At 39.1% G+C, this 26,295-nt stretch overlaps 2 protein-coding genes across 4 annotated transcripts in view; one reads left to right on the top strand and one right to left on the bottom strand.

Moving 5' to 3' along the window:
* Positions 1 to 114: 114 nt before the first annotated feature.
* Positions 115 to 20,556, bottom strand: KCNG4 (potassium voltage-gated channel modifier subfamily G member 4). 3 transcript variants are annotated; one of them, XM_080551870.1, is made up of 4 exons: positions 17,808 to 20,556; positions 17,061 to 17,191; positions 16,136 to 16,935; positions 115 to 1,784 (listed from the first exon to the last, which is right to left on the bottom strand). In XM_080551870.1, the coding sequence occupies exons 3-4, from the start codon at positions 16,883 to 16,885 to the stop codon at positions 999 to 1,001; spliced, it is 1,536 nt and encodes a 511-aa protein (XP_080407996.1). In that variant the 5' UTR covers positions 16,886 to 16,935; positions 17,061 to 17,191; positions 17,808 to 20,556; the 3' UTR covers positions 115 to 998. The 3 variants fall into 3 exon arrangements, with proteins under 3 accessions (XP_080407996.1, XP_080407995.1, XP_080407994.1); XM_080551869.1 differs by lacking the exon at positions 17,061 to 17,191; XM_080551868.1 differs by lacking the exon at positions 17,808 to 20,556 and having other exon boundaries at positions 17,061 to 17,320.
* Positions 13,125 to 26,295, top strand: part of WFDC1 (WAP four-disulfide core domain 1) — an 81,063-nt gene continuing 67,892 nt past the window's right edge. Inside the window, exon 1 of the mRNA XM_080551871.1 lies at positions 13,125 to 13,265. Within this exon, the coding sequence (XP_080407997.1) occupies positions 13,140 to 13,265 (126 nt within the window). The 5' untranslated portion in view covers positions 13,125 to 13,139. The remainder of the gene's footprint in view (positions 13,266 to 26,295) is intronic.

Here is a 26,295-nt window from a genome sequence, read left to right as displayed (position 1 = left end):
GGTGTATGCTAAGAGGGACATCTTCTATTTGCATTAGCAAATCACTCCCACTACCTCCGGCAATCATTCCTCTCATTTTTGCTCTTTATACATTTGAATACTTCTGAGCTGTCATTTTATTTTCGATAACTTTTTATTTTTTTTCTTCTAGAGAAGCCAACACCATTCAATTATAAAACAAACAAACAAAAAACCACCACCAGCAACAAAAAAACACAAGCTCAATTGTATGTTCAATAAGTTTGGGTTTTATTCCCTCCCCCTTTTTTTTTCATTTTTTTAAATATATGAAAAAAGTTTGAAAACTTCTGTCTAGTATGAAATGTGTATAGTTTCAGACTGCAACTGTATTTCAAGCAAATTCTCTTGCAAACACTATGTGTCTTACAACAGCAGTGCAATTCATTGTTTAGAAATTGATCGTCTGATTACAGGCGAGCTTTGAAAGCTTTCACATATAGTGCTTTTATTATAAGCTTATTAATAGCTTTAGATACAGAGCTCAGATTTATATTGAGGCGTCTTCTGTATGCCTGGCTAATGAGCATTGTATAAATAACACTGGTGCATAGCCCTGAAAAAATCCTTTCTAATGCTTGGCTCAAGGTGTTAATTGCAAAGAACATTGGAAATTCAAAGGCAAATAAAATAAGTGTTATTTGTGCCAACAGAAGCTGTTTTGTTTACTATTCATTCAATATTAGTTTTTCAGCAAGATACATAACTGGCAGAGACAAAGTTGAATCTTATCGTTAGTCCTAGTGAAGAATGTATATTTATTTATTACCGAATAAACTCCGACTTTTGCCATTCTCAAAACCTCTGCCTCCATAATGATGTGTTGGAGCCAGCTGCGTTGGCTTGTACTGCTTTGTTATACCTATCCTGACAGAGAAAAATAGCGCTGCAACCTAATTTTCTTGCTTTGCTTTATGTATTATGTTGACATACATATGTATATTTCTATTCCTGTTCTTGGGAATGTTTTACAGCAAGGCTTAGTTCCCCGTGTAAATGTATTTGATCGGTGATGCTGGCTCCTCCAGGATCAAGCTGTCTGTGTCATTGAAGGTGTCACTTTCGCCAGAATGATTGGCATTTTTTACTCTGTTTACCCGAGACTGCAATCGTTCATGTTCCTTCCTCAGCTCCGAGTAGGAATGGGAAAAAGTGTGGAATATTGATGTTGCGGGAAAAGACATGATGAGAATCCCACTGAGGATGCTGCTCAGAGCTACCATCTGGCCCGGGACGCTCCGCGGTACCATATCTCCGTACCCCACAGTGGTCATTGAAATGATGGCCCACCAGTAAGAGGCAGGTATGCTTGTGAATTCAAGCACCTTGCCCGATTCGTTCTCGGCAAGATAGACCAAAGGAGAGAACAGAGTGACAGCCACGCATAAGAAGAGTAAAAGCAGGCCAAATTCTCGTGTGCATTTCCGAACTGTGAGGCCCAAAGTCTGCAAGCCCAAGGAGTGCCGGGCAAGGCGCATTACATACAAGATCCTCAAGGCACGTAAAACCCGTAGCACCAAACCAACCTTCTCCAAATATGTGTTGCTGCTTGGCCTGTCGTCCGCCTCGTTTGAGTCATCTTCTGCCAAGATGAGGGAGACATAATAGGGTGAAATAGCCAAGAAGTCAATTATATTCAGGGGCCCTTTGAAGAATTGACACTTGCTCCTTGCTTGAATGAATCGGAGGCAGAACTCCAGGGAAAACCAAGCCACACAGATGGTCTCTATGACGAAGATGTAATAGCACTTCTGGGAACACTCACCCTGACACAAAACGAAAACAGAATTAAATAAAAGAACAGTCTGCGAACCAGCATCCAAAAATATTAAAGAAGCAGCCATGCGTACCTTCTTGAGTCACTAACATCAGAAATAATAAAAATCCCAGCTAGCAGGTTGTATGGTAGCTGTCTTTCAACGGTGAATAGGAGGTAATAAGCACATGAAATATTTAGATGAACAGATATACTGCCTGCTTATTTTATTATTTTGCTTCTTCCAGTCCAAATGCATGAAACTCTTTTCTGAATATGAGAAAAACTCAACTCCCTCTGAGCATACAGCCTCTAAGTTCCAACCTGCAGCTCCCAATTTAATTTAAATTTGACTGGTTCATTAACCTGTACAAAATATAGTGTCTCTTCAAAAGAAAGATTAACGTTCAAAAGTCTCTGCAAACTTCTGGTGCTGTTCAATGCATGGTGCTTTCGCAAAAGTTGCGTACTCTCCTGCAATTAAAAGTGGTTCAGAGAGATTCAGTAAGTCATCTGGATCCTTGGCTCAGTTATCCATATGCAAATCATGTTTCTTTCTATATTTACAAATGTTTTATAACTACAACTGAAAGGAAAATAAATATCCTCCTGTAGGCAGAACTTGCCTTGAAGAATCCTTTCCCAGTATTAAGACTCCATGCTATGAGCAGTGCTTTCCTTGGTTTTGTTATCAAACGAATTGCTTTAGTTTGCTACCTCAGATTCACATTTATTTTATTTTTTATTCTGTTTTCCTGAGCTTAAATGAATTTTTTTGGCCTATTGCAGTAAAATGAGGAGGAAAATGTAAACTAACTCCTGATTATTTGGGTAAATTAGAGAATACAGGAACCGTTCCTTATATGCTATTACCCATTCTCAGCCACGTTTCACAAGCAATACTGATGAAAAACACCATGGGAAACGCATACCCCTATTACTAATTAAATTTGCTCACAGTGTTCAGTTACACTCTGCATCAAATATGATGTGATGTTTTTTTAAGAGTGCCCTTTTCGATAGAATTACAGCTATTCTTGAGACGTAACATTTTTTTGTTGTTCAGGCAATGAATGTGCAAAAGCCAATATATAAATAAACCTATATAAAAAATATAGACCTATATAAAAATAGCCTGTAGTTCTGTCATCATTATCACATGTTATGATCCTTGGCTATCTGAGACTCCCCAGGTAAAATCATAATATATCTTGTATTTATTTATTTATTTTTTTTAACACAGTGTGTCAGAACAATTCATCTCTTTGGGGAGTTAGCACTCTGGGGGTTTTTTCTCTTTATGCACAGTGGACAAAGGAGATCATAATTTCTCTCAAAATAGACATCTCAAAAGGTAACAAAGACTTGCTTCTGCTAGAGTTATGTGTAGATGATGAGGTTATAGCCCTATCTGAAGTCATTGCAGTGACAGTATCTAGAGTGCATTGATGTCTGCAGAGTTGCTGACTTGGCTTGATAAGATTGCTTGTGATCAGCAATTGTGTTATGCAGTGTTCACTTTTTTTCTGTTGTAAATTATTTGTACAGCACAGCATGGACTCTTCACAGACCTGCCTGTGATCACTCCAGTGATGTGGCCTGTGAATTATTCATTGGTCCCATCAAGATTTATTTTATTTTTTGTTAACTGGGCTGAATTTCCACTACACCTGCTATTTACCTACTTTTATACATTTACAGGTGATGCTGCTCTCAAATCAATGTGTAGTTTTCACTATTCCTTCATTGGAAAATACAAGAAAAAAAATTGTTTGCTGGGAATTTTAACTGTTAAGATCTAGGATGTCTTTTGAACAGAGTACGTAAGTTAAGGAGTAGTGTGGGAAGAACTGATTGGGAGTTTTTATCTTCTCTCCAACCTCGGTTGCCTCAGTAATCCCCATGGGAAGTTATTTGTGCTTAGAGAAAGCAATTTGTGCAGGCAGCTTCCCAATTGCATATTTCATTTTTCAGAAGAGCATTCTTCAAGCCAAACTTTTCAAGAACATAACTGTGCATTTTATTTTTCCTTTGTGCAGAACTGTGGATATAAAGGATGGTGAGTTCTCCCCTGTTAGCACACTTTGTCTTTTTTATATACTTTGCAAAAGACACTTCAGAAATGTTTGTATATGATTCAAACCAGCCCCTTTTGCTTCTACTTCTGCAGAAATCAAGAGAGTTACAGTATCGCAGTCTCTGACACTGATTAATGCAGTGTATTCTGTGCTTGGTTTCTTTTCTTTTTTTTTTCTTTTTTTTTTTTTGAGAGAGATGGATGGAAAAAGGATGTGTTTGCCTCAAACATGCCTATGCGGGATGAAAGCATGCAGCAAAACCATCCTTGTTTATCTTGGAGGGAACTGATTTATCCATGCAGTACTGTAGTTCTGCATGGAGGTGACTAGGTTGTCATTTGAAGTCACTTTGAAGATTCTTGATCATTTTGAATACTCCATTCAAAACAGCAAATATTGTAGTAAGAGGGGAAAAGAGGAAACAACAAATACCAAGGCCAATTTCTGTTTCTCTTAGTATTTTTGATGATTTCAGACCTTGTAGTGCTTTATGTTCCACCTACAGCTGTTGTCCAAAGAGCAGGCAAAATAGCACACTGACTTCAAATACCATGTACTTCCCAAAATACAGACACCCCTATGTCAATGGTAGATTTCAGATTTGCTATTGCCACCAACCTCCTGTCAGATGTTAGTTACTTTCAGTGAACTGTCCAATTATAAGCCAAATATTCTGATCAATGAGAGGTGTTTTGCAAAAACGGCCAATAAAGGAGTTTCTGTGGAAAAACAGCTTCTATATATTTTCTCTTTCGGAACAAAGCAAAAACATTTGGGAAATTCTAGTGATCAAAGACTGCCAAAGCAAAACCAAAAACTCCCTCTCTTGCCCTCAATATTAACTAGAGCAGAATTCTAAGCTTTTATTTTTATATCTTTGAGTCAAATTTATCACTGACTTTTTTCTCCTCCTGACTGCATTTTTATACCCATAGTATCATGGTGTAGTAGAACTTATAAAAGCACCAGACCAATGCAGCACTGATCACGAACATGGAGGGAATATGAGGTTTTATTTATAACTGACCACAAAAAGTTTTGGGTAGGATTTTTCCATAAAACCCTCTGAGATGTTTTACACTATCATGGCATCAATCAGTACTCATCCTGTCATTGACTCTGATGGGAGAACAATTAGAACAAAGCTAGCAGTGAGTGAGCATCTAACACTTTATACTTCCTGCAGATTTACTTCTGAATAGTGTAAGAATTTATCAGGATTTATGGAACTTGTCTCTAGCTGAATTCTACAACGTATGGTGTGAATGTAATAAAAAGAGTGCCTGGTATTGATCTCATGTATGAAAAGAACATTTGGTTCAGCAACAAAGGACACAATGATTTGTATATAAAAAATTATATATTGAGCCTAATGGTTTGAAATATTGTATGATTTCTTAAATTTATACACCACCTCAAAGAAGTAAAGTGGCTGTTTCAAATTTCTCTGCCGCCAGAGATAATAAGCAATTCATACTACTTTTTCATTACTTCCTTCTGCTGTATAAGGTAATGGCTCATTTTCTGGGTTCTGTTATGTACTGGAATGTTTATAGCGTTACAGTAAAAAAAACCTCATTTTTGGATACTTTTATTAACTTCTCTTTTGATATGAAAACGATAGGCTCATAATAAAAAGTAAGAATGGCCACAGTGAGTCCAGTTAGCCCAGTGCCCTATTCTACCAGCCTGAGAAGGCACGGGTGCCCAAGACAAGTCTCCTGGCTTCTGTTTTCTACTGCAGAGCTTCCTACGCTGGAGGTGGTGTTTGTGTTTCTCATCTATAAAGCTGGGCCATTCTTTTTGTCTGCTGCCTACTGCATGCAAACTTGCTTCTTTCTTTGCTTTGAACTAAGTTCCTGTTGGTTCCATCTGATGCCCCTAAGCTATCATACTGGGAAGGACTCTAAATAGTCAATGGACCTTTCCTCATTTCCTGCTATTTACAATTTTGTAGACTTCTGTCACAGTCCAGGTCGTAGCTTGTTCCTGTCCTCAGGAATTCTGCCTGTCTTAGTGAACCCATTCCATCCCTTTTGCCTTTCTCTGGCCCTTTTCTTTTGTGAGATGCAAGGGACTGGGACTGCAGTTTTAAAGCCTGGGTGAACCATGAGTTCATCTAGTCAAGTCTATATTCTGTTTATAATCAATAATTCTATATATTTTGCTTTCTTAATCTACTCTCCTTACAAAAGTTTAAGCAAATTGGATCTACACAGGGACTGTGCTTAGAATGTAGTATTACTATTAGGGAAAAATGTTTGAATTCCCGGGAGCTTTGCTGTAACTTTCTTGCAGTACATTTTTTGAAAGGATCTGAGGTTCAGGAATTCAGCACCTCTGATGCCAGCACTGGCCAGAGTGATGTGTTGCATCTAAATCGCAGGCCTTAATTGCACAAGTGAGTTTAGAGAAGTGAAATTTATTCCCTAACAGTGAATTCAAGCTAAATGAACTTGAGATATGTGCCGCTCATAAGATAGGATAAATAAGATAAATTTCCTGGTCAAGTGCTCTCTTAGTTTACCAGGAAACATTAATTAAAGCATAATGACATCTAGGTTAATAAACAAAACCAGATCTTAGAATTATGCTGTACTATCCTATCTTACAACAGATATAAATCTCATCTAGTGAAAATAATATCTGTACATGCATCAATAGTTGTAGCAATGCCCAGGGAGACTGAATCAGAATCTCCCTTGCAGAATATATATCTCATCTGTCCACCTTGGTTTTCATATGCAATGTACTTGTTTACATTTTCTAGACAAGGAGAAAAAATGTTATTATAAACTCATTTATAGATAACTGGATAAGAGCACCAAGGAGCTGTTCTCATGTCCTCAGGATCTTCTTTGCACTGGCTATTTGTGACCCACTTGGTTGCACTCTGAGGCATTTTATAATTAAAATATGCTAGGGAAAAGCTGTTCTGAATCATTGCCTGACCTGATGATTAGTTTTCTGCTGCTGAAGATTTACCCCAGTATTTCTGAAGTGAATATTTACCCTTTAGAAAGACAAGTAATATTATTTATGGATCTGAGCTGATAAAAGTCTTTAAACCCAGTTAGAAATCATGCTTGAATCACTACATGCAAGCATTGTTATTTGCAGGGTACATTTATGGAAACCAGCTGGCTCATCGACATGAAACAAATAAGTGTTGGACAGAAAGGATCTGAAACATCTTCCCAGCTAGATCCACCCTAGACGCAGTAGTGATTGCTTCTGAGTAAAGGCTGTTTTGGTGCTCAGTCACCCAGAAAGACACTAAACAAACACAGAACGAAGCAGAGAAGGAACTCAATAAAGCAATACGCTTGACTCTTCTTGGTTCAGCCTCCTCTTGGAGCTTTAAACAGTGACAGACAGGACCTGGACCTGCTTAGTACTCTGCAGTTGAGGGACAAGCTGCCAGAACGCCGTCTTTCACACCAGAAATGCCTGGCAGCAGGGTTGGTGCAAGGTCACAGTCCACATCTGCTAAACTTACCCTGGCACGTCCCAATTTATTTCGGCACGTTCAGATACAGCCAGTTACTGCTCAGACCCTTCTCCCTGGTCCACACGCTATATTGTGGACAGAGGCCAGCGGCCACTGGCATGGCAGCAGATGGGATCAGTCTGTACTGAGGCTACCGACCTGCCCACTGCCTGTTTGCTCAGGCTGACTGCTGCCCACCGCCTGGCAGAGAGGCTTATTGCAGCCAGGTGCTCCTGCAGGCTGGCCTTTTGGCCCCCACAGAAAATAAATAAATAAATAAAATAAATAAAAAATAAAGAAAACCATTCAGCTGTGTATGTATCCTCTCTAAGCCCAAGGTTGACTTATTTCCTGGGCAAGGTGCTGTTTTCCAGCCTTCTGCACTTCTCAAGGTTATACGTGGGCACTGCATCGTGGGCTGTAGCTTGTCCCCAGAGAATTCCCTCTGTGGATAAAAATGCAGGGTAATGTACCTTCAGTTCTTCTCTCTCACACAGTGGGTCTACAGAGTGAGTCTACAAGTCTGGAAAGTCATTAAGGTGAAGTGGAACCAGACCAAAAACTTTGCATAGATTTTTGTATAACCAAGATACCAAACCATCTCCCAGGTATTCTTATCCCTCTCTGTGTCACAAAATGAACAGACGCAGGAGAGAAATCTCTTTTGGCCGTAAAATGACAATTCAGTTAGTAAGTCTTGTACCAGTCTGTGTTCCCTGCCTACCTGGAGCTGTGGGATCCAGCTGCAGGGCTGGAGGTACTGCTGAATCACTGCGACTGCATTGCTGCAATTATTTGAATAATGAAACCATGCTCTGCTGAATCAAATGATGGCCAGGGAGAACTTGAAAACCCCGTGTTATGGATCACTTCAAAACTTGGATTTATGGTTACAGAGCCATGCAATAAAATCAAAAGGTTTACTGCCTGCTGAGAGAGAACTGTAACCTGATTTACAGAATGATGAGCTGGTTAAAGGAGTGCTGTGTATTCTGATCACAGAACGATTTTCCACTCATTTTGCTTTATGGGAAAGAAACCTGGACTTATGAAAACAATTGCTCTAACTAGTAAATTTGAGGAAACTAAACTAATAGTGGGATTATATTAATGTGGGCATTACAAAGAACATAGAGAAGGGGAAATTTTTATCTCTGTATCCAACACAGATCATCCCCTCTGGGGAGGAAATGTAACTGAAATAAAATACTTCGATTAACTCTTAAGCTTGGGTCCTTATTCTGCAAACACTGTGAGAATCAATCTGAAGAATTTCAGTTTGATCTAAGCCAAGTGGTGACCCCAGAACATTTGTATTCGGAGAGAAATGTGGAGGTATTATCTTTTTCTTTATTTTTCCAGTAAGAAATTTAGCAGACTTCGTTTTGTAACTGTGAGAAACAATATACTCAAAATGACAGGTATTTATCTGGGACTTAGAAGAAAGACTTTCAATTTCCAGTTTTACTTCTGATCAAATCTTTTGCACTATTACCGTTTCTTCTCTGCTCCATTCCTCCTGCATCGTAAGCTCTTTGCAGCAGAGGTACCTGTTATTGTACCTGTGTACTGCAGGGCGTACAGCAGGGCCCCACATATGGCTGAATCTGTTTCAAGGGAAAATACTGGTGCTGACAGGAGGAGCTGACACTGTGGGAGTAAGCACAGCATATGCAGTTCGTAGCTCTGAAGCTGCAGTGAAATTAGCAATTAGATCTGCTCGTGCATCTTCAGAACTAAAATACCAGATTCTGATTTTGGCTGTAGCAGTAAGCTGAAGAGTCCTCAGAGGTTTCTGTCATATTCAAGGAGGAATTTCTACAGCACAGAGAAATTCGGGTGGTTATTTTTAATGCTTGATGCCTTACTTCTATGAATTTGGAGGATGCATTGATTCCAAATAGCATTTTCCAAAGATAGAGTGCCTTCTCCATGGGAGGAAATACCCATCTTCCAAAGAAAGCATTTATTAGGTAATGATCTATGCTGAACCCCCTGAGAGGACTCAAGTGAGGAAAGTGAACAGGGTTTTTCCTAGTGTGGCTATTGCAAACTTTGAAAGCGTAGAAAGGAGAAGAAAGCATGATTCCCGGGGAGGAGTACATGTGCCGGCACACTGAGTTGCAGTTGATTGCCTGCCTGTTGCAGAGCAGCTAGAGCAGCTGGGGGTCCCCCCAGGATAGCGTGCAGAGCCGGGAGACTTGGTGCTGTTGGGATACAGCCAAAGCTGGATGAACATAAGGCAAACTAATAATGTCCAGTTGTGCCTTCTGAACACTGGACCTTTTGCTGGCAGAGACAGCTTCTGAAAACCATGCAGAATCCATTTAGTCACTGAAATGGAGTGTCCAGAGCTTCTAAAGAAAATTGCTCTCTGTGGCAGTGGACGTGAGCTGAGACAGGGATGTTCAGCAGGATCTATCCCCCTGGTGCCCCTCTCTGGTTATGTAGAGCAGGGCTTAAGTAGTGTAGACTTCACCAATGTTGTTGTATATATTATATTTAATGCTGAAGTATGCAATGCTCTTTGTGGATGCTTGGAAAATAATCACTAATAGTGTGCAACTGTTAAATGAGTGTCTTAACATAATGATCCAATTCCAAGGTCTAAACTTTTGACATTACTGTATGGACATGTAAGCTGCAAAAACAGGTATGTCCCATAATGCAATAATATGTATATATCAAAGTACTTCAATATTCATTTTTTTTCCACAGCTTATGTTTATATCTTTATTCAATTGTTATTTAACTAATACAACCTGTGCTAAGTGCACCTGGTAGATGTGTTTTTGGTGCCTCAGTGAAACACTTTTTTATATCTTCAAATGTTGGAATATTTTAATTTGTGATTAAAATGGTTAGAAGAAATCAGAACTGTACTGAATGACTAGATAATTTAGGCAAGTGAGTGTCCACAATATGTGTTCTGACAAAAAGCCAGAAAAATTCTTGGACGGGTGCAATAAATCTAAAGCGTGTCCAGCTTTATTTTGTTCCAAGTAATTTCAAGTCATATGTATATACCAATATATTTGTAAATAGGCATGTACACGTGTCTTTTTGGTCTTACGCTTTTAAATGAGCATTCAAAGTGTCTCTGAAAGTCAGAACTTCATTAATCTCTTTGCAGTAGAACAAGTAATTCTGGGCCATAGTTTGTGTGATATATACCTTGTATTAGAAGATAAATTTGAACATAGAGTTACTGTCAAATACCTCTGCTGGTCAAATATAGTCCGAATAGGGCTTCACTTCATTAATAGTACTCTTAACTACTCATTGAAAAAAAGGTATTATTCAGCAAGAATCATTTTGCCCTGGATATTCAGCTAGAAAATTCTTTTTTTGATCAGTGTTTAGACCCTGTTATTTAAAAGCTATAAAGTCAGTAGCCAAGGGTATCTGTCAAAATTCAGCTGTCATATCCTGTTTAACAAAGGTGATTGCTTCTACCAGTTGGCCAAATTACACTCTGATGGAGAGCCTTATCTTTGCAGACTGCGAGCAGTAGGACTGGGTTTGCACACCTCTCAGTGACACTCTCTATATGGGTTATTATCTTCTCCACTCATCCCCAAGCCCTTCAAGTTTTCTTTCAATAAGTGCACTAGCGAGATTTAATGTTATCTGCAGGTTATGGGCAGGGTTGGAGTATAATGTTATAATGTCTTCACAATGGATTTAATAGCTTGAATGCTGAGGATATATCTCCTGCACACATATCTTCACATACTGAACTGCTTAACTGCAAGTCAATGTGACGTTTTTTAATTACCCCATTTAGCTGCGGCAATAGTAACCCTGGTGAAACAAATGTCTTGTCTGATTTTCTTTCTCTTCACAGGAAGACCAATAAATTGCTTTTCCTCCTATAAACCTCTGTAATGCCACTTTTAAAGAAAATGTGTTTCTGGGCAGTTTCCTCTAGGTTACAAGCGAAATAGGCCGTTTTCAGAGTGATACGGACAGCAGCAGCAACATCAAGCATCAAAAAACCTGAGTCGGGGCCTCCAGAATAGTTGCCCAGAGAAGCTGTGGGTGCCCCATCCCTGGCAGTGCCCAAGGCCGGGCTGGATGGGGCTGGGGGCAGCCTGGGCTGGTGGGAGGGGTTCCTGCCCATGGCAGGGAGGTGGAATTAAATGGGCTTTAAGATCCCTTCCAACCCAAACCATTCTGGGATTCATTCTATGATTCTAATAATGATGTAGAATGAAAAAAAATACATATATGTATTTAGAAATGGTCCTGTTTATTATGTATCTCTGTGTTGTTGTTTTTTTCTGCCTTTGTTCACGTTTTCTGGATTCTCAATATAACCAGTGACCAAAAATGTAGTCTTTTAAAATGAGTTAGATTTCCATGTAATCAAATGACCCCATGAACTGGAGCTTCAGCAAATGAATATACTAAGTTTCAAGATAAACTCATTAGGCCTGACAATACTGGTTGCTTTGTATGTTGGTTCTCTTTCATTAGCTTATATACAATACCTAAAGCAATTACAGGCCTATCAAGATCATTTAAGAGCAAACATAAAAATGAGTAGTAACAAGGTCGGACCACTCACTTATCACTGGAGAACAGAGGGAGAACAGAGAATAGATGTTTCCTTCTCTCTTAACTGAGATGTCATATAAGTGTAATTTTTTGGAGACTTCTGCATCAGGAGAAAAAGACGTCATTGCCACCAGTGCTGAGGGAAACGGAATGGAAATATCTGGGGTTTCCTTTTCTTCTTCTTTTTTTTTTTTTTTCCCTGACCCTAATTTGCTTGCCTTTCCTGAAGAAAAGTCCTTGCTGTACCTTTTCTGCTGAGTCATTTCTCCAGAGGATGCCAATTTTAGGGACTCAATAAAAGAAATCTATTCCAAAAAAGAAAAAAAATCCCAGGAGTGCTTCAAAGTAGACAGTCTTACTGTCCAAGCCCTTCTGCAGTGTTTTTGTTCCATATTTCACAGGTGTAAAGATGTTTTTTTTCCCTTTGGATTAGATGTGCTGAGCAGTGCCTATTTCTGTTACACCCTCTGGATGCTGATAGTGACTCTTATGTGGGACTGAGACTGCTGGGGGGACTTTGATGGGACTTTTGCCTGGACCCTACTGAACTCAACTTAATTCCTTTGTTTGAGGAAAATGTAGATTTTGTTGCCTCAGCTTTCTTATCCTAAATAGGATGCAGCTTTGTAGTTCTCTCAGGCTTACAGCTGCTACCTGTTTGGATCAATAATAAACAGAGTTCCTTGCTGCCAAATATGCTTTCTTTTCTACCTGCACATACACATGTGCCTTGATTACCACATTTTGGTGATGCTGTATTTGCTTCCTTACTGAAGACAGTTTGCTCTCCATAAGGAATAGCTGCAAATATCCTAGATAAAGCTGTATGGATATTGCATGTGAAATTTTAGTTGTTTTATGCAGATAACCTAATTTGTTGTCTTTCCATAGTACTGTGTGTGATAGATTCATTTATACACCTGTTTCATGGTCAGGCTCAAACTTGAGATCACTAGAGCCGCACAAATTTACCTCTCTAGAGTTTTCCCAAACTTTTGACCTCCTCTGCTTGGGGCTGTTTTCCTTCACGTGACGTACTTGCGTGACATATAGTTACAGAACTGTTTGCTCATATATCTCTGGTTCTATTTCTTCTTTCTCACGAGGAAGTTCCTAAATGTCATCTGAAATATTCTCGGGGATGTGCGTGGCGTCAATTTTAGTAACTTGCTCTATATTTTTGCTTCGGCTGGATGTCTATCTTTAGGCCAGCCCCCCCCTCCCCGTTCCACTGCCCATGCGGACGGCTCCTTCCCTCCCCTCGGGTTGCCAGGGTGACTGGGCTGCCCTGGTGCGGATGCTCCTGCCTTGGCTCCTCGCCATCCCTTTCCCAGAGACCGTACTTTTCACTTTCCCTCGGGTGGTGAGGACTCCTCTTTGCTCTTCTGCCTGCCCGGGCAGCTTTTCTTCCTCCTAAGCCAGTCCTGGCTTAGCAGCTGCTAAAAGAACAAGTGATTTTGTGATTTCGTGTGCCTGCAGGGTGGGATCAGCCAAGCCTCTGAGTGAAATGGAAGTCACTTTGTATTATTTTTTTTCCTTTATTTATTTTTTTTAAACCTGATTCTTCTCCTTGAGCTGGAACCCAGCCATTTCTCCCTCTCTTAGTGTGGCAGTGATGATGTGAAAAAGGAGCCTACAGTGATACATACTCGCCAGAGGTAAAGCCTTTTTTATTTGTATTTCAGAATGGATAAATTCCATTTCCAGTGTTAAAGACATTGGAATATGGATTCTTAAAATACCTTCAGCACGTTTATGCATAGAGGTTTAGTCAGGCTTTACCTCAGAAATGAATAAATCTCAGGATGGGCATCTTTAGGGTCAGGTGTGGAACTGCAGGCTGTGCAGAAACTTGATTGAAGGAGTTTGGCTGGTTTTTGTCTCTGGGCAAAAGGATGTCAGGTGATCTTTTCAGCCCCCAGTGCCAAAATTTCAGGTGCTGCATGCCTGTACCAGGTTGCTGGTAAATGTGGCCTCATCCTGTGAGTCATTTTCAGAGGCCAGCCAGTGAACAATTTGAGCACCAAATCTCAGCGCAGAGTTGCAGTTTCCCTGGGTGTGACTCGGTCACAACCAAGTAGTATTTTTAATCAGTCAAGCTCTGTGAGTTATTTGTTTAGATTTAGCTGATATGCTCTTTAGAAACCCCATTAATAAAATCTTAGGTGTTGCAGGCTGAGAATTTAGGGATGGAAAATATCTGACATGTCAAATTCTGTGCTTTTCCATAAGGTGTGAGTATTCTATCCCACATTTTCCACTATATTTTCACTGGCATAATTTTAAACGGTTCAAATAGCAGGACTTTCAATATTCTGTTCTGTGTTTCTGGGACACAGTGACAAGGTGCACCAGCCTGGTGTTGTAAATGTAAATTATGTGATGTTTGGACAGATCTGTTCCTTTGCCCAAGTTCATCCTTCAACCTTTCCCCTGCACATTAAGCATCCCTGCTTTTGAGTTTGTTTCAGTCCAGTCTGCTTGTTCTTAAAGTATATTTATGCAAATCTCTAAGAAGTAGTGTTATCAGTGTTTTATAGAAAGTCTAGGTATAGTAGCTACACTTCAGCTAGCAGATATACCTGTAAACCTGAACATCCTTCCCGTTCTAAAATGCGGTTAATTATTTTCAAAAATGCATAACATATTTCATCTAGCTGAGATCTGAATATTATGTGCTCTTTTTCTTTTTCCATGAAAAGTATTTACAAAAGATTTTTCTGCACTGCTTGGAAAATAAAAATCAAATGCATCAGACTGCTTCCATTAACAAAGTTAGTGAGAAGCACTTCCTAGAGCAGAGTTTGTAATGTTTTTGCATCTAACTCTAAGAATGATGTTCTATATTTAAAATGTTTTCTCAGAAGAAGCATTGGAACAGGGTAACATTTTTTTCTGCCAAAAGTAATAGCTGTGGAAGACAACAAGAGCACCAGACTTATCACTGAAAGGTAGTAGTTTTCCTATGCAAATATAAGTTAATATTTAAGGAGTTAAATAGAACAGGGAATTTCAGCCTTCTGTACAGTCCTTAGCGTTATTGAAAGACATCAAATATCACAACATATCTTCACCATGACTATGCTGTTTTGAATTACTATTTGGGAAATAAAATATATATGTATTGTTGTGTACACCATGCTGTGCTACAAATGTAAAAAAGTCTTTATTCATTAATATACAATACTTTGGGGAGTGTCTTATCTTAGTGGGGTAAGGAGTTCATTTAGTCTGATTTTGCTCACCACTTTTGGAAGGACAGTTTGCAAATGAAGTGAAGGATTCATTAAACAGACTAGTCAAGGTTATTTGATAAGTTTGAACATTGCTACATCTGAAATAACTTTTGATTTTTACTTTCCTCCATTTTATTATTAGAATAACAAATCTGTATAATGCTGACATACAGAAATGTTATAGAAAAAATCATTCATGTATGATACAGACATGACTTATTTGCTCTGAATTACTGTGGATGATTTACTCGAAAAGGCTTTGTATGTGATTAGCAGTTCAGTTAGTATTTGGCATTACTCCTACAATACATATATATATATATGGGGGCAAATATAAAGTTCTATAAGCATGGAATCATGATTTTTGGAGGCCCAGCATTAAGTACCTGTTTCTGTGAAAATTATTCATGTATCTCTTATCTCTTTAATCTTTATGCAACTATTGAAATGTAACATTGTTGTGGGAAGAAAATAATGAATATTTCTTCCTCTTGAAATATTTGCCTTAGTTAACAAAAAGGAAGACAGCTGGCTGTTTTTAAAAGTAAAGCTGTCATAGGAAAACATTTCTTTTGCTGATGTGTCCAAACAAGAGATTGCTTATAACTGAGAGTAAAACATGTTAAAAACTCCACAATGTGACTTTGAGTCTCAGTGTAACAAGTTTATAACTTACACTAGCAAATGCTCTTTAAGAAGGAAAACTAATGCCGTATTATAAAGCTGCAATATCTGTTCTGTCCAGAAACACTTTCCTATATTTTAGCTCACAGTTAGTGAAGTACTTTGTTAACATTATTCTTGAATGTCATTTTGAAACTGATTTTTAGCTACTATTGTGTTTTCTGTTGCAGACCATTTCATTACCAGGGCAGTTTTGAACCTCATTGCTATGGATTTTCTGTATCTGTTTCATCTTTTTAATGATGTATACCTAGCAAAGCAAACAAATTTCTTTTAATTCTATATTTAGATCAGTTATAAAGGACTTACTTACCCTGTCTTCTTCAGCTCTTAAATCTGGCATTGTACTAACACAAAGGCTTATAGCTGTGGTGGCCACAAAGAGGATGGAGAGACAAGCAAAGACTTTGCCTGGGAGCCCTGACTGCGGATTTTCTACCATATCTCTGAGTCTGTTCATAAACTGTCCGAATTTTGTTTTCTCATCCAAGACACATGCAGCTTCTTTGCTCCTCCGGAGCTCCTCTTCTTTCCGTACCTCGGCCAACTCCTGCAGTTTTTGAAATAGTTTTCGAAAGCAGCAGTTCTCCAGGTTGGTTTCCTCGATCCCCCAGTATCTCAGCTCCTCCTGAAAAGACAAGGCACACGTGTCTCTTAAGAGCATCAGCTTCCCTGCTGCTAGAAAGCTGACAATCATCCCAAAAGCATTGGGGTTCCTGTCAAAGAAGAATTCGTGCGTGTCTTCATCGTAATCGTCACACAGCTGAATAATTTCTTCATAGCTGCTGCAAAGCTTAAGTTTGCTCAGTCTGGTCAGGGGAAATTCATCTAAAGTACTCCAAGGTAGCAGGTACTTGATGCCTCCAACATTTATCATGATCTCTGTCTTTAGATCGACTGCAGAGACTTGATCGGGGTGGTAAATCCTCCTGGCTCTTTGGTAATGAACCCCTTTGACAGAAGGAGTTTCAACGGAGACAGGAAAGAAATGGCTCAAGGAATTACAAGAAGCATAGCTAATGTTACTATAGTCTTGGTCACTGCCTCCGGAGAGAATAGGCATCTCTAAGAGTTCTCACTGGGACATCCGAAATGGCATCAGACCAGGATTATCTGTCAGCCAAAAGACAGGTGAAGAAGGAGAAAACATAGCAGAAGTTATTGCAAGAGAAAGGGTGCTTCAGGCTACTTTCCTAAACCACAAAATTAGCGAGTGCATGTGTGTGAGTAAAAGTCACCTCTGTGCTTCTTCCTGAAATCTGCAGCCCGTGAATGCGATTTGCTTGGCAGCCTCATTGGTTGTCTGGCAACACGCAGACACGGAGGAGAGCTAAAGCCTCATTCATAATTATCGCAAAGGGTCGGATGCCTGCAAATCCAAACGTGAACAGATCGGTCCCTTCTCCCAGCACATCGCGGTCATTGCTAGATCGCTGCCTTTTCTGGTGGGTGGCACATGGCTCTCGTGCTCCTATAAACCCTTAAATACACACTAACTCAACTAAGCTGCTTAATAGTTATTAGAGTGGTCAATTACCTGCCGTCAGCTGGATGCGAAGTTCTTAATTGCTTTAACTTGAATGCTCAGATTGTAATTCCTCTTCCTTTCACTACTCGCCTGTTTTGCCTGCCTCTCCGGGGCACTGTGAGCATTAACTAGTAGATGTTTGTAAAATGCTTTAAGAGTAGATTGCTGTTTAAATGACAAGTGTTCTTATCCACCCAGTCAATGCAAATTACTGGCAAAATACAGGGGACATTTGCCCACCCTATAGAAAACTTTGTTACATGGACAGAAAGCAAAGTATTCTGTCAGCTCAGAGGGAGAAAAACAATTGAAATACACATTACCAACCTCCCCCCCCTTCATCCTTTCAGGAACAAATCCCTGGTTTTGTTCATAATCTCTGAAGATTCACAGGCAGTTATTACCCCAAGTCAGCAAACTACAAAAACCCCAAGGAAACTTCCCCAAAGTTACTCACCACCGCGCCACGGGCTGCTGCCCGGTGCCTGCCTTCGCCGCAGGTGAAGTATACATGCCGTAAACTGATCGGCTGAGTTACAATCCAGCAGAAAGACCTGGGGATATTTTATGGTATTGATTACATAAAAAAAAATCACTGTAGCACTCTGGAGATCAAAGTCTCTTTTTCTCTGCTTCTTCCCTGGAAGGGGAAAATATTTGTATGTGTTGGTATAATGTGTGTTGTACTAATAGATCCTTTGCAAAGGAGACGGCGTCCTAAGTGGCAGCTCCTCTCCTGGACTCGTGGGGCTTCCTGGTGAAATATGCTGAGTGAGAGCTGCAGGATCCTGCCCTCTCCCTGTCTCTCCACTGTTTCCCTTGGGACTGTCAGTGTGGTCCTGGAAGAGGAGGGGAGAGGGAAGGGGGAAGGGCTTAGAAATAATCTCTCCAGCATCCCTCTGTCTATTCAGCAGGCAGCAGGCAGCAACTGAGTAAGAACACGGAGACAGTCTCCGACTAATCAGGTTTAGCAATAAGTAAATTCTGGTGAACCTGCTTAATAAAACAATTTTAATCCTTATTAACTCCTGCCATTGTTGTAGTCATCCCACAATTGCTTGCTCTGGCGGCTCCAGTCGGATTCCTCCGGAGCAGTTTCGGTGTCCTGCATCCCTCTTGAAACTGAGATTTGCTCTTAAATATCCCTAGAGGGAAGTTTTTTGGGTCCATGGCTGCTGGGTCTCAGCATTTCTTCTGCTACTAAGAAAGTGTTTTCCTCCCCAAAAAAGAAAGGGTCTGTGGCTTGCAGAGAATGGGTGCCGATCACTCTTTTGCAGCTCTGCGGTGCTTTTCCAACAGCCAGGGACTTTCTCCTCTCTCCTGTACAGAAGATGGGAAATCACACATGACTGTCTTCTCCCTTTCTCATACATGGCTGTGGGGGGTCTGAACATGCTGTAACGTTTTTAGGTTCTGTACTGTCGGTAGGTCCTGGGCTGCCTCAGCCTAAAATTGGGATGACATGGATTTGACCTGTATTCTGCTTGCTTGGTCTCAGTCAGCAGGTTCAAAAGGCCTATGATCAGATCTTAATGACAAGTGCCCTCAGTAGCATTCCTAAATTCAGTAAGAAATGCCTTAGTTTATACCTAGTGCAGCTGAAACCCCTAAACCCAAATCCTATTTCTACAGGGGTGTGTGCATCTATAGGATTTTCATGTCCCACTGTGCATATGAAGAAGTGGCTGTGTTTGGCTCACAAAGCTGTGTTTGTGCCATTTGCACAGTGGGTACAAGGTGCAGGTGGTGCCCTTTGCTTGCGCTGAGCTGTTTGCCCTTGTGATGTGTGTGGGACTTGTGCACGGCTGAACTGAGGCACCTCGGAAGCAAATCCTGCAGCTGTTTATCAGTGCTGAGTGATGCTGTGGCGCAGCCTAGGACGGGAAACCTTTGCTAAGTGGACCTTTTGGCACATCTCTCTTGGCCCACGTGGTGCCCAGAAGATTAACTTCTTATCAGGCTTCACCACTGGGGTTTACACTCGGGCCCTAATTATGCCATTTACCGAGAAAGACCAGATAGATGCCTGAAGGCAACCGAGTTCTGGGAGCACAGCTCAAAATCACTTAAATCCTACCACCTTTGTGCAAGGCGCAGTTTGCTCTGCCTATCAGTCTTTCTTATGGATTATTTTTGCAAGGAAAAAGCAAACCTATTCTAATTAACTTTGGATGGATTGTTTCACAAAAGGATAAAACCAATTAGCATTTCCCTCTCACCTTGTGAAGCCCTTGTGTGGTTTTGCTAAAGGTTATGTTTCTGAAACTGGCTGACAAGAAGGTGAATAAATCCAAATCAATGAGTAAATCTTGTACATAATTCAGTAATTTGAATGTTATACTTATTTAACAGGAAATACATAATTTTTAATGTTTAAAACTTCACCTCCAATACTGGGCACCCTAATATTTGTTTTACTGGGACTGACAGCTGTATCTGTAGCTAGATCAGGACCTCATTGCCAACTAGAACCATATCAGTATCTGTCAGTCAGTCCTTAAGAGCCATCTGTCTTCATAAATGAGACAAAAATCAAAGAAATATTTTTATCTTAGCTTTATTAGCAGGAAACGAAGACACCGAAAAGGGAAATGCTTTATTTGGTGTCTGAGGAAGCCAAGCCCTGAACCCATCTCTGAAGGTCTTAAATATATAACTTACTCCTTGACCCGTCCTTCTTCTCTGGCCAGTCTCTGCCTCCTGCTCTCCCGGATCCTGCTACTATATTTATAGGAGATCTTCCTTAATACTTCAGCTTCTAAAACTGTTAATGCCAAGACCATAAAATTGAAGTCTCTCCCCAGGTGAGAAATCATATTTCTGGCTCAATTCAAACCTCTACTGACTTGCTTTTACATTTATTTTTTCTTTTTCATAACTACGTCTGTAGTTTTCCTGTTAAATTCCCCTTGGATTTGCCTTATTCAGTATGAGCTTTATAATCTTTATTCTCTTTTTCTGTTTGTTATTCCCCTTGCAGTTTCTGGAATTGCTCTCTCCTTGCTCCTTAGCCATCTGGTCATATCAACTTCTTTTACATGCCCTTTATGCCTTAAATGCAGTTTCTATACGCTTTATTTATATGTTAACATGAATGACATTCCTGTCTCCTCCGTTGTTTCCCCTTATTGTTTTTGCCATTCTACTGTAGTGTCTTAGACCAGAAAAAGCCTAGCCCTATGTAAACCAAGGTTAAAGCCTCTGTCTTGGCTGTATGGTATTTGATAGAATTCAAATTTTAAAATGCACAATGGAGATCTACTAGGCTGGCTTGAAACCATGTGGGTATGATGGTGCGGCTATCGTCATGTCCCTGTGAAACGCAGAGGAGAATCTCATAAAGATGTCCACTGCAGTGAACAGATTTTTCCCATATAGTAGGATAATGAAGTTATTTATGGCATTAGCATTTAGGTATTGATAATGGTTAATTGCTGTAGAAAATGGGAAAGACAGTGAAAGTCACTGGCTCTAATACCTTACTTACCTGCAATTTTATCTCCTGTATCTCCTACTTTTTTTTTCTCTATAATTTTGCCAGAATCCTGGATCAAGCAGCAGATATATACAGAATCTAGATATACAGAAGCAACATATTTTTTTCACTAAGCACATAATGAAACTCGAGTTTATTGGCACAGAATATTGTGGTGTCCAAAAGTGTAAAGAATTCAGAAAAGGACTGAACAAATTCAAGCAAGGAAGGTCCACCATGTAGATTCAACTTCTGGCATGGAAAATCTGTGAAAAATTGCTGGGCAGCAGGAAGGTATTTTAGTGGAAATACCACAATGGTCACTCTGCTTTTTTCTAGATTTCTGATGATGTACATGGGGGCTGCACAGACCCTGGTGTGACCCTATGGAGAAGTCTTTATGCTAAGAAACCAGAGGAGGGTGGTCTAGGCTCTTCTAGGTTGGTTATGCTTTTCTGGGTTGATCATGCACTAGTTAGTTACCTGACAGTATTTCTCTGTCAGAACAGCAAAAAAAGAGCTGAAGATAAAACTCTGATTATATATGTATGTATATGTATTTTATATATATATATTCAAGATTAATTATGTCTGTTTATAATGGGCAATCTCACAAAGGAGTAGACTGTACACTTGGAAATTGTACGTGCTTTCAGGTCTTCCAGTCATTCTGCAGGGAGCAGGCAAATAATTTAATAAAGGCAGTGTGTTGTCAATCTTCCTTTCTTCCCAACCAGGCATTTTGTAATACTTAAATATAACACAAAGATAATTACTTTCCCTGACATCTATACCAGAAGATGCATTTCAGGCTTTTAAAGTCAGAAAACAAAAGTGTAAATCAAAATAATTATTTAAGGAAATATGAATGCACAGAAAAAATAAGCATAAAGAGGAGAAAAAATATGAATGAAAGAAATTTTAAAACCTATACTGCCTTCATTCATTGACTTAGGAATTAACCCAGTGCTGAATCTTCTGTTGATGCAATTTCATCACTAAATTATTGTGTGCTGTTTTTTAATATGTTGTGTATGCAGGCTTTTGTCTGTGAAGATTAATTTTTTAAGCCTCAGCCAATGTATAGACCTGTCCCTTCCCAGGTTCTTGTTGTTTATGCCATATGAATCCCTATGATAAATAAAATATTTTTTTCCTTTATTTGCAAAATAATTGGAATGGAATTGAAAAGAGCACTTTAAAACTCAAAATTAGTTTAAATTCTTCCATTGTGTTCAAAGGTGGTTAAAACTTCTGGAAGTAAATGGATTTAGATAGCCTTGTTACATGAAAATTCAATGTCTTTTCAGATCCTCATATTATTCATTGGGCATAAAGAAGAGCTTAGCTTTCTTTTCTTAGTTTAATTATTGTATTGCACATTGCAAGGTAAACTTTCAGGATTTATGTCAATATTTTATTCAGTCTAGCAATGTTAGCTTCATGTTCCTGTTTATTCCTTCATAATTTGTCTTTATGGAGCAATAGAAATATCCTTTCTTGCCAAATGCCTAGTTTGTTTGGATAATTAAGCTGACAGTAAAGGGCTGGATTCACCTCTTCATTATTCAAGCCTTAGCGAGTTGCAGAATTGATTCCAATAGAATAATGCTAGCAATTGCCCAGGAGTATGTGGTAAATCAGGCAATGGATACCCTTGATTTATTGAGTCACGCGTATTGTTGGCAGTGTTTTCTTCCTTCTTTCCATCACTGTGAAAGTTGTTTGTTTTTTCTTTGTTGAGTTTGATGAAAGCCAAACAAGCCCCTTCTCAGTAGGAAAAATGTCACTAAAGCCAATGAATTATTCAAAGCATTTGTTAGATATATAAAGGTAATGAAGTTAATGATATGTAATGCACAAATTTCTGTGTCCTTTCACTCTTCTCCATGCACAAAAGCTGAACCTAGGAATTAACTTCAGTTACATTTTCTGAAGTTTTCTCTACTCATCTTCTCTGGACTGTCTAGAAAATTGTACCTGTTAATGGATAGTACCCAGGGAAACTAATTGCAAATGGATAATCATTCCTATGTCAATCCAAAAGCATTTTTTACATGAGGGCTGAATCACTTAGGTTTAAGGGATTACAATGTTGTGTGGCATGGGCAGATGAAGCAGAGCTGAATGCTGTGGCTTAGAGCTGAGTGCTATTATCTGTCCACCTAGATTGATGAAGTGAAACATACAGGTAATCCGAGAGTCATGCTTCAGAGGAAGACAATCTAAAGTCTTTCATAACCTGATCTGGAGATTAATTCCCTCCAGATATCAGTTCTGGTGATCAGTCTCACCTGAGCACTGCACACTAGTTGAGCATTTCAGGAGGAAGTTTTTCTACTATCTCTGAGCACTGGTCCCTTAGAGGTGCCAACAATTTTTATAGGAAACACATGCAACTGTCCCTCCCTTGAGTCCAAATGAAAGGGCACATCTGTCTAACCTCATGAACATCAGGGAAAAAAAAAAATGGTGGTCTGCATTTTTGTCCTCACTGAGATCCTAGCAACTGAAGGAATTAACAGAGTCCCTGGTAATAATCAAGATGAGATTGTTGTTAATAAATGGAAGATTTCTTTGGGAGAAGCATTTTGTTTTCTCTCTTACTCTGCAGGCAGATTTAGACAGTGGGTCCTGATGTGTCTATTGAAGTAGAGAACATCTTGACATCGTAAAACCTTTGGTGAGATAAAAATTGGAAATCATTTTAACTTCTTTATTTTTGACCCAGTGCTTTCCATTTCAAAATTCCAAGGCATTTATGAATCACACCATTTTCATGGCTGATATTAAAGGAGCCATTTCAATGGCTGACCTCAGGATCATTGAAATACCACAGATGCCCAATAGATATAGTACAGGATACAGACGTACAGATGTACCTTCTGCTATTTCCAAAGACTCTCCAAAAATCTGATATTTTACTGTCATTTGAGTACCGAGGTAGTTTTTTTGTTTTGGTTTGGTTTGGTTTTCTTTTACCATTTTCATGCATTTCTCTAGTCAGTAACAAGACACATGATAAGAAAGAGAAACCTTTGCTTCACTGAGAAGCTATCTGCACAGGGGCAGGTAAAAAAGAAATTGTATTTGTGCCACCGTGAGTTAGGGAAAAATAACACCTGCTTCAAAATTAGAAGAAAATGGGCAGAAGAAGGTGATGGAAATTGGCTAGGAAGAAAAACTGAAGAAACTTAACTGGAAGTTTCAAGTGGCTTGAATGTTGTTGTTACATGCTTAAGAGAATGCCCACTTGGGAGTATATTTATGCATGCAGATACCATTGATTTTGAGCTCATGGGATCACAGGTATTTGTGTACATAAACACACACCTGACTTACTGTGCACACTAAAATACCTGCCATCAGGTGATGCAGTATTGAAAGAGAAAAGATAATATTGTGGTTACAATACAGAAATTGTTTCTTTCTTACCTTTGTTAAAATCTTTCCTTGTCATCCCAGACACATCACTTAATATCTGTGTGCCTTTGTTTCCTAATCATAAATCAAATAAATATAACTCCTGTGGTCTTGTAAGGAGAACTCTGTTACTAAGACAGAACAGCAAGCTCCCAGACAGGGAGAAGAACAGGAGGCATTAAAAAGTTGATCTTCAATTAACTGTGCTGGAGAAGACTGTTTTTTAATAGGCAGATAAGTTACTAGTCAGACTGATTATCTAAAGTCATATAGCTCAAGAATCAAATACAGCAATGCTTTCAGTTTCCAAATGGAAAACAGAAACGGTGTTAAAATTACATTAGCTACTGTGACGAACTGCGAGATTAAAATGTGAATCACTAAGCAGGTGAGGTGGGTTTGAATACCGAATGTCGCTGATTTTTTTTCCTCTCTCCCGTTAGTATTTATTTCTCAAATCATTTAAAAGTAACAAAGTAAGGTCTGAAAATATTTTTATAGTTGTTACTGGCGAGATTGATTACTTCATCTAGTTTTTCCTAGTACAATACTGCTCAACTGAATTACCATACAAATCCAGCTCTGCATTTATGATGCATTAAATTTAAAAAAAAATAATAATAAAAAAAATCATTCTAATTATATTTTTTTCTAAGGCTTGAGGCCTTGCATTAAAAAGCAATATACATAAAAGGCATTGTTGTGCATATAGTACCACCCACTTGTTAAAAAGTACCCTTAAGCTCTTTAATAATTTAGCTAGTTCCTCACTGAGATCTGTATCTATTTTAATCAATGAAATGTTAGCCTCATTCAGGCTAAATACAAAGATATTATGATTTGATCGTAGTATAAAACTAATAGAAAAAGACTATGTGCTTGCATTTTGGCCCCTTCAAACCTGTGGGAAGATCCCCATCCAGTGGGCTCTGAATAGTTGTTTAACTTTTTGTTTGAGAGGAAAAGAGAGATTTTTCACTCCTTGCAATGGTTCTTTTTCAAAATTTCCTTTGGTGAGAACATTATCAGGCCAACATTGAACATTTTTTTAAAACCCACCTTTGGGCGAGAACCCAAGCTTTTCCCTCAAAACCCCTTTTCAGACCCATCTTTCATTCTATCTGACAACATCTACTCTTTGTTATTCACGGTGCAGGTTCCTATTTCAAAAGTGAATTAGGAGCTGAATTAGAGCCATTTTCAAAAGTAAGCCATTGGTTTGCATTTTATTCCCTACAAGCTCTTTCCCTATTTATTTATTTAATTATTTATTTAGGAAATTTGCATTAGCAACCCCTCTCAGCCTGCAGAACTACAAGGTTTCAGTAATAAAAAGCTTCAGTAGTACAAAACCTATATCGTTGCTCAGGTTCCTGTCCATCTGACAAAAGATGGACACTTTCCACTAAAACGGTATTTTCCACTTTTCCCTGATCTCTGGCTGCTTTGTCAGCCCTTCATGTAGAGGAACTTTTGAATTACTTTAAGGTACATTAGGGGGCTGACTTGACATGCAACTGCACAAGGATTAGGAACATACAAGTGCCCTTTGTGAGCTTTCCCACCCAACGTTGACATTCTGGGCCATTACCTCTTGCAAACTGGTCACTCTGTTTTCAATCTGTATTCTCTACCTTCTCTCCTGTTAAGTCAGAAAGATTTGTCATCTGCAAGTGCTGAAATACTGGAGAGGAAAAATAATCAGAAAATGTTTCTTTTATTGTAATGTTAAAATTGTCAGCACAATGATTTGGAAAATGTCTGGCTCTCAGTGGCTGGGCAATGAATGGATACGTGATTCACATTTATAACCCACCTTTTGTTGTAAACACTACAAATATGCATTAATTAATGATAAAATCAAGGGAAATGTCTGGGAGGATAGAAAGAGAGACGAGGGAGCTAGGGAGATTAGAGAAAATGGTAGGCATTAATAAAATTAGACTGAACATGGGGAAAAACAGACTAATACGTCCAGTGTAGGGGGATAATCTAAAGGAAAATAGCCATAAAGTAGGAAGAGAGATGAATGCAAAGAAAAACAATT

Source organism: Anser brachyrhynchus (assembly GCF_964034855.1).
Source record: "Anser brachyrhynchus genome assembly, chromosome: 12".
NCBI classification, from domain to species: domain Eukaryota; kingdom Metazoa; phylum Chordata; class Aves; order Anseriformes; family Anatidae; genus Anser; species Anser brachyrhynchus.
This window is presented reverse-complemented; position numbering and strand designations above follow the sequence as displayed.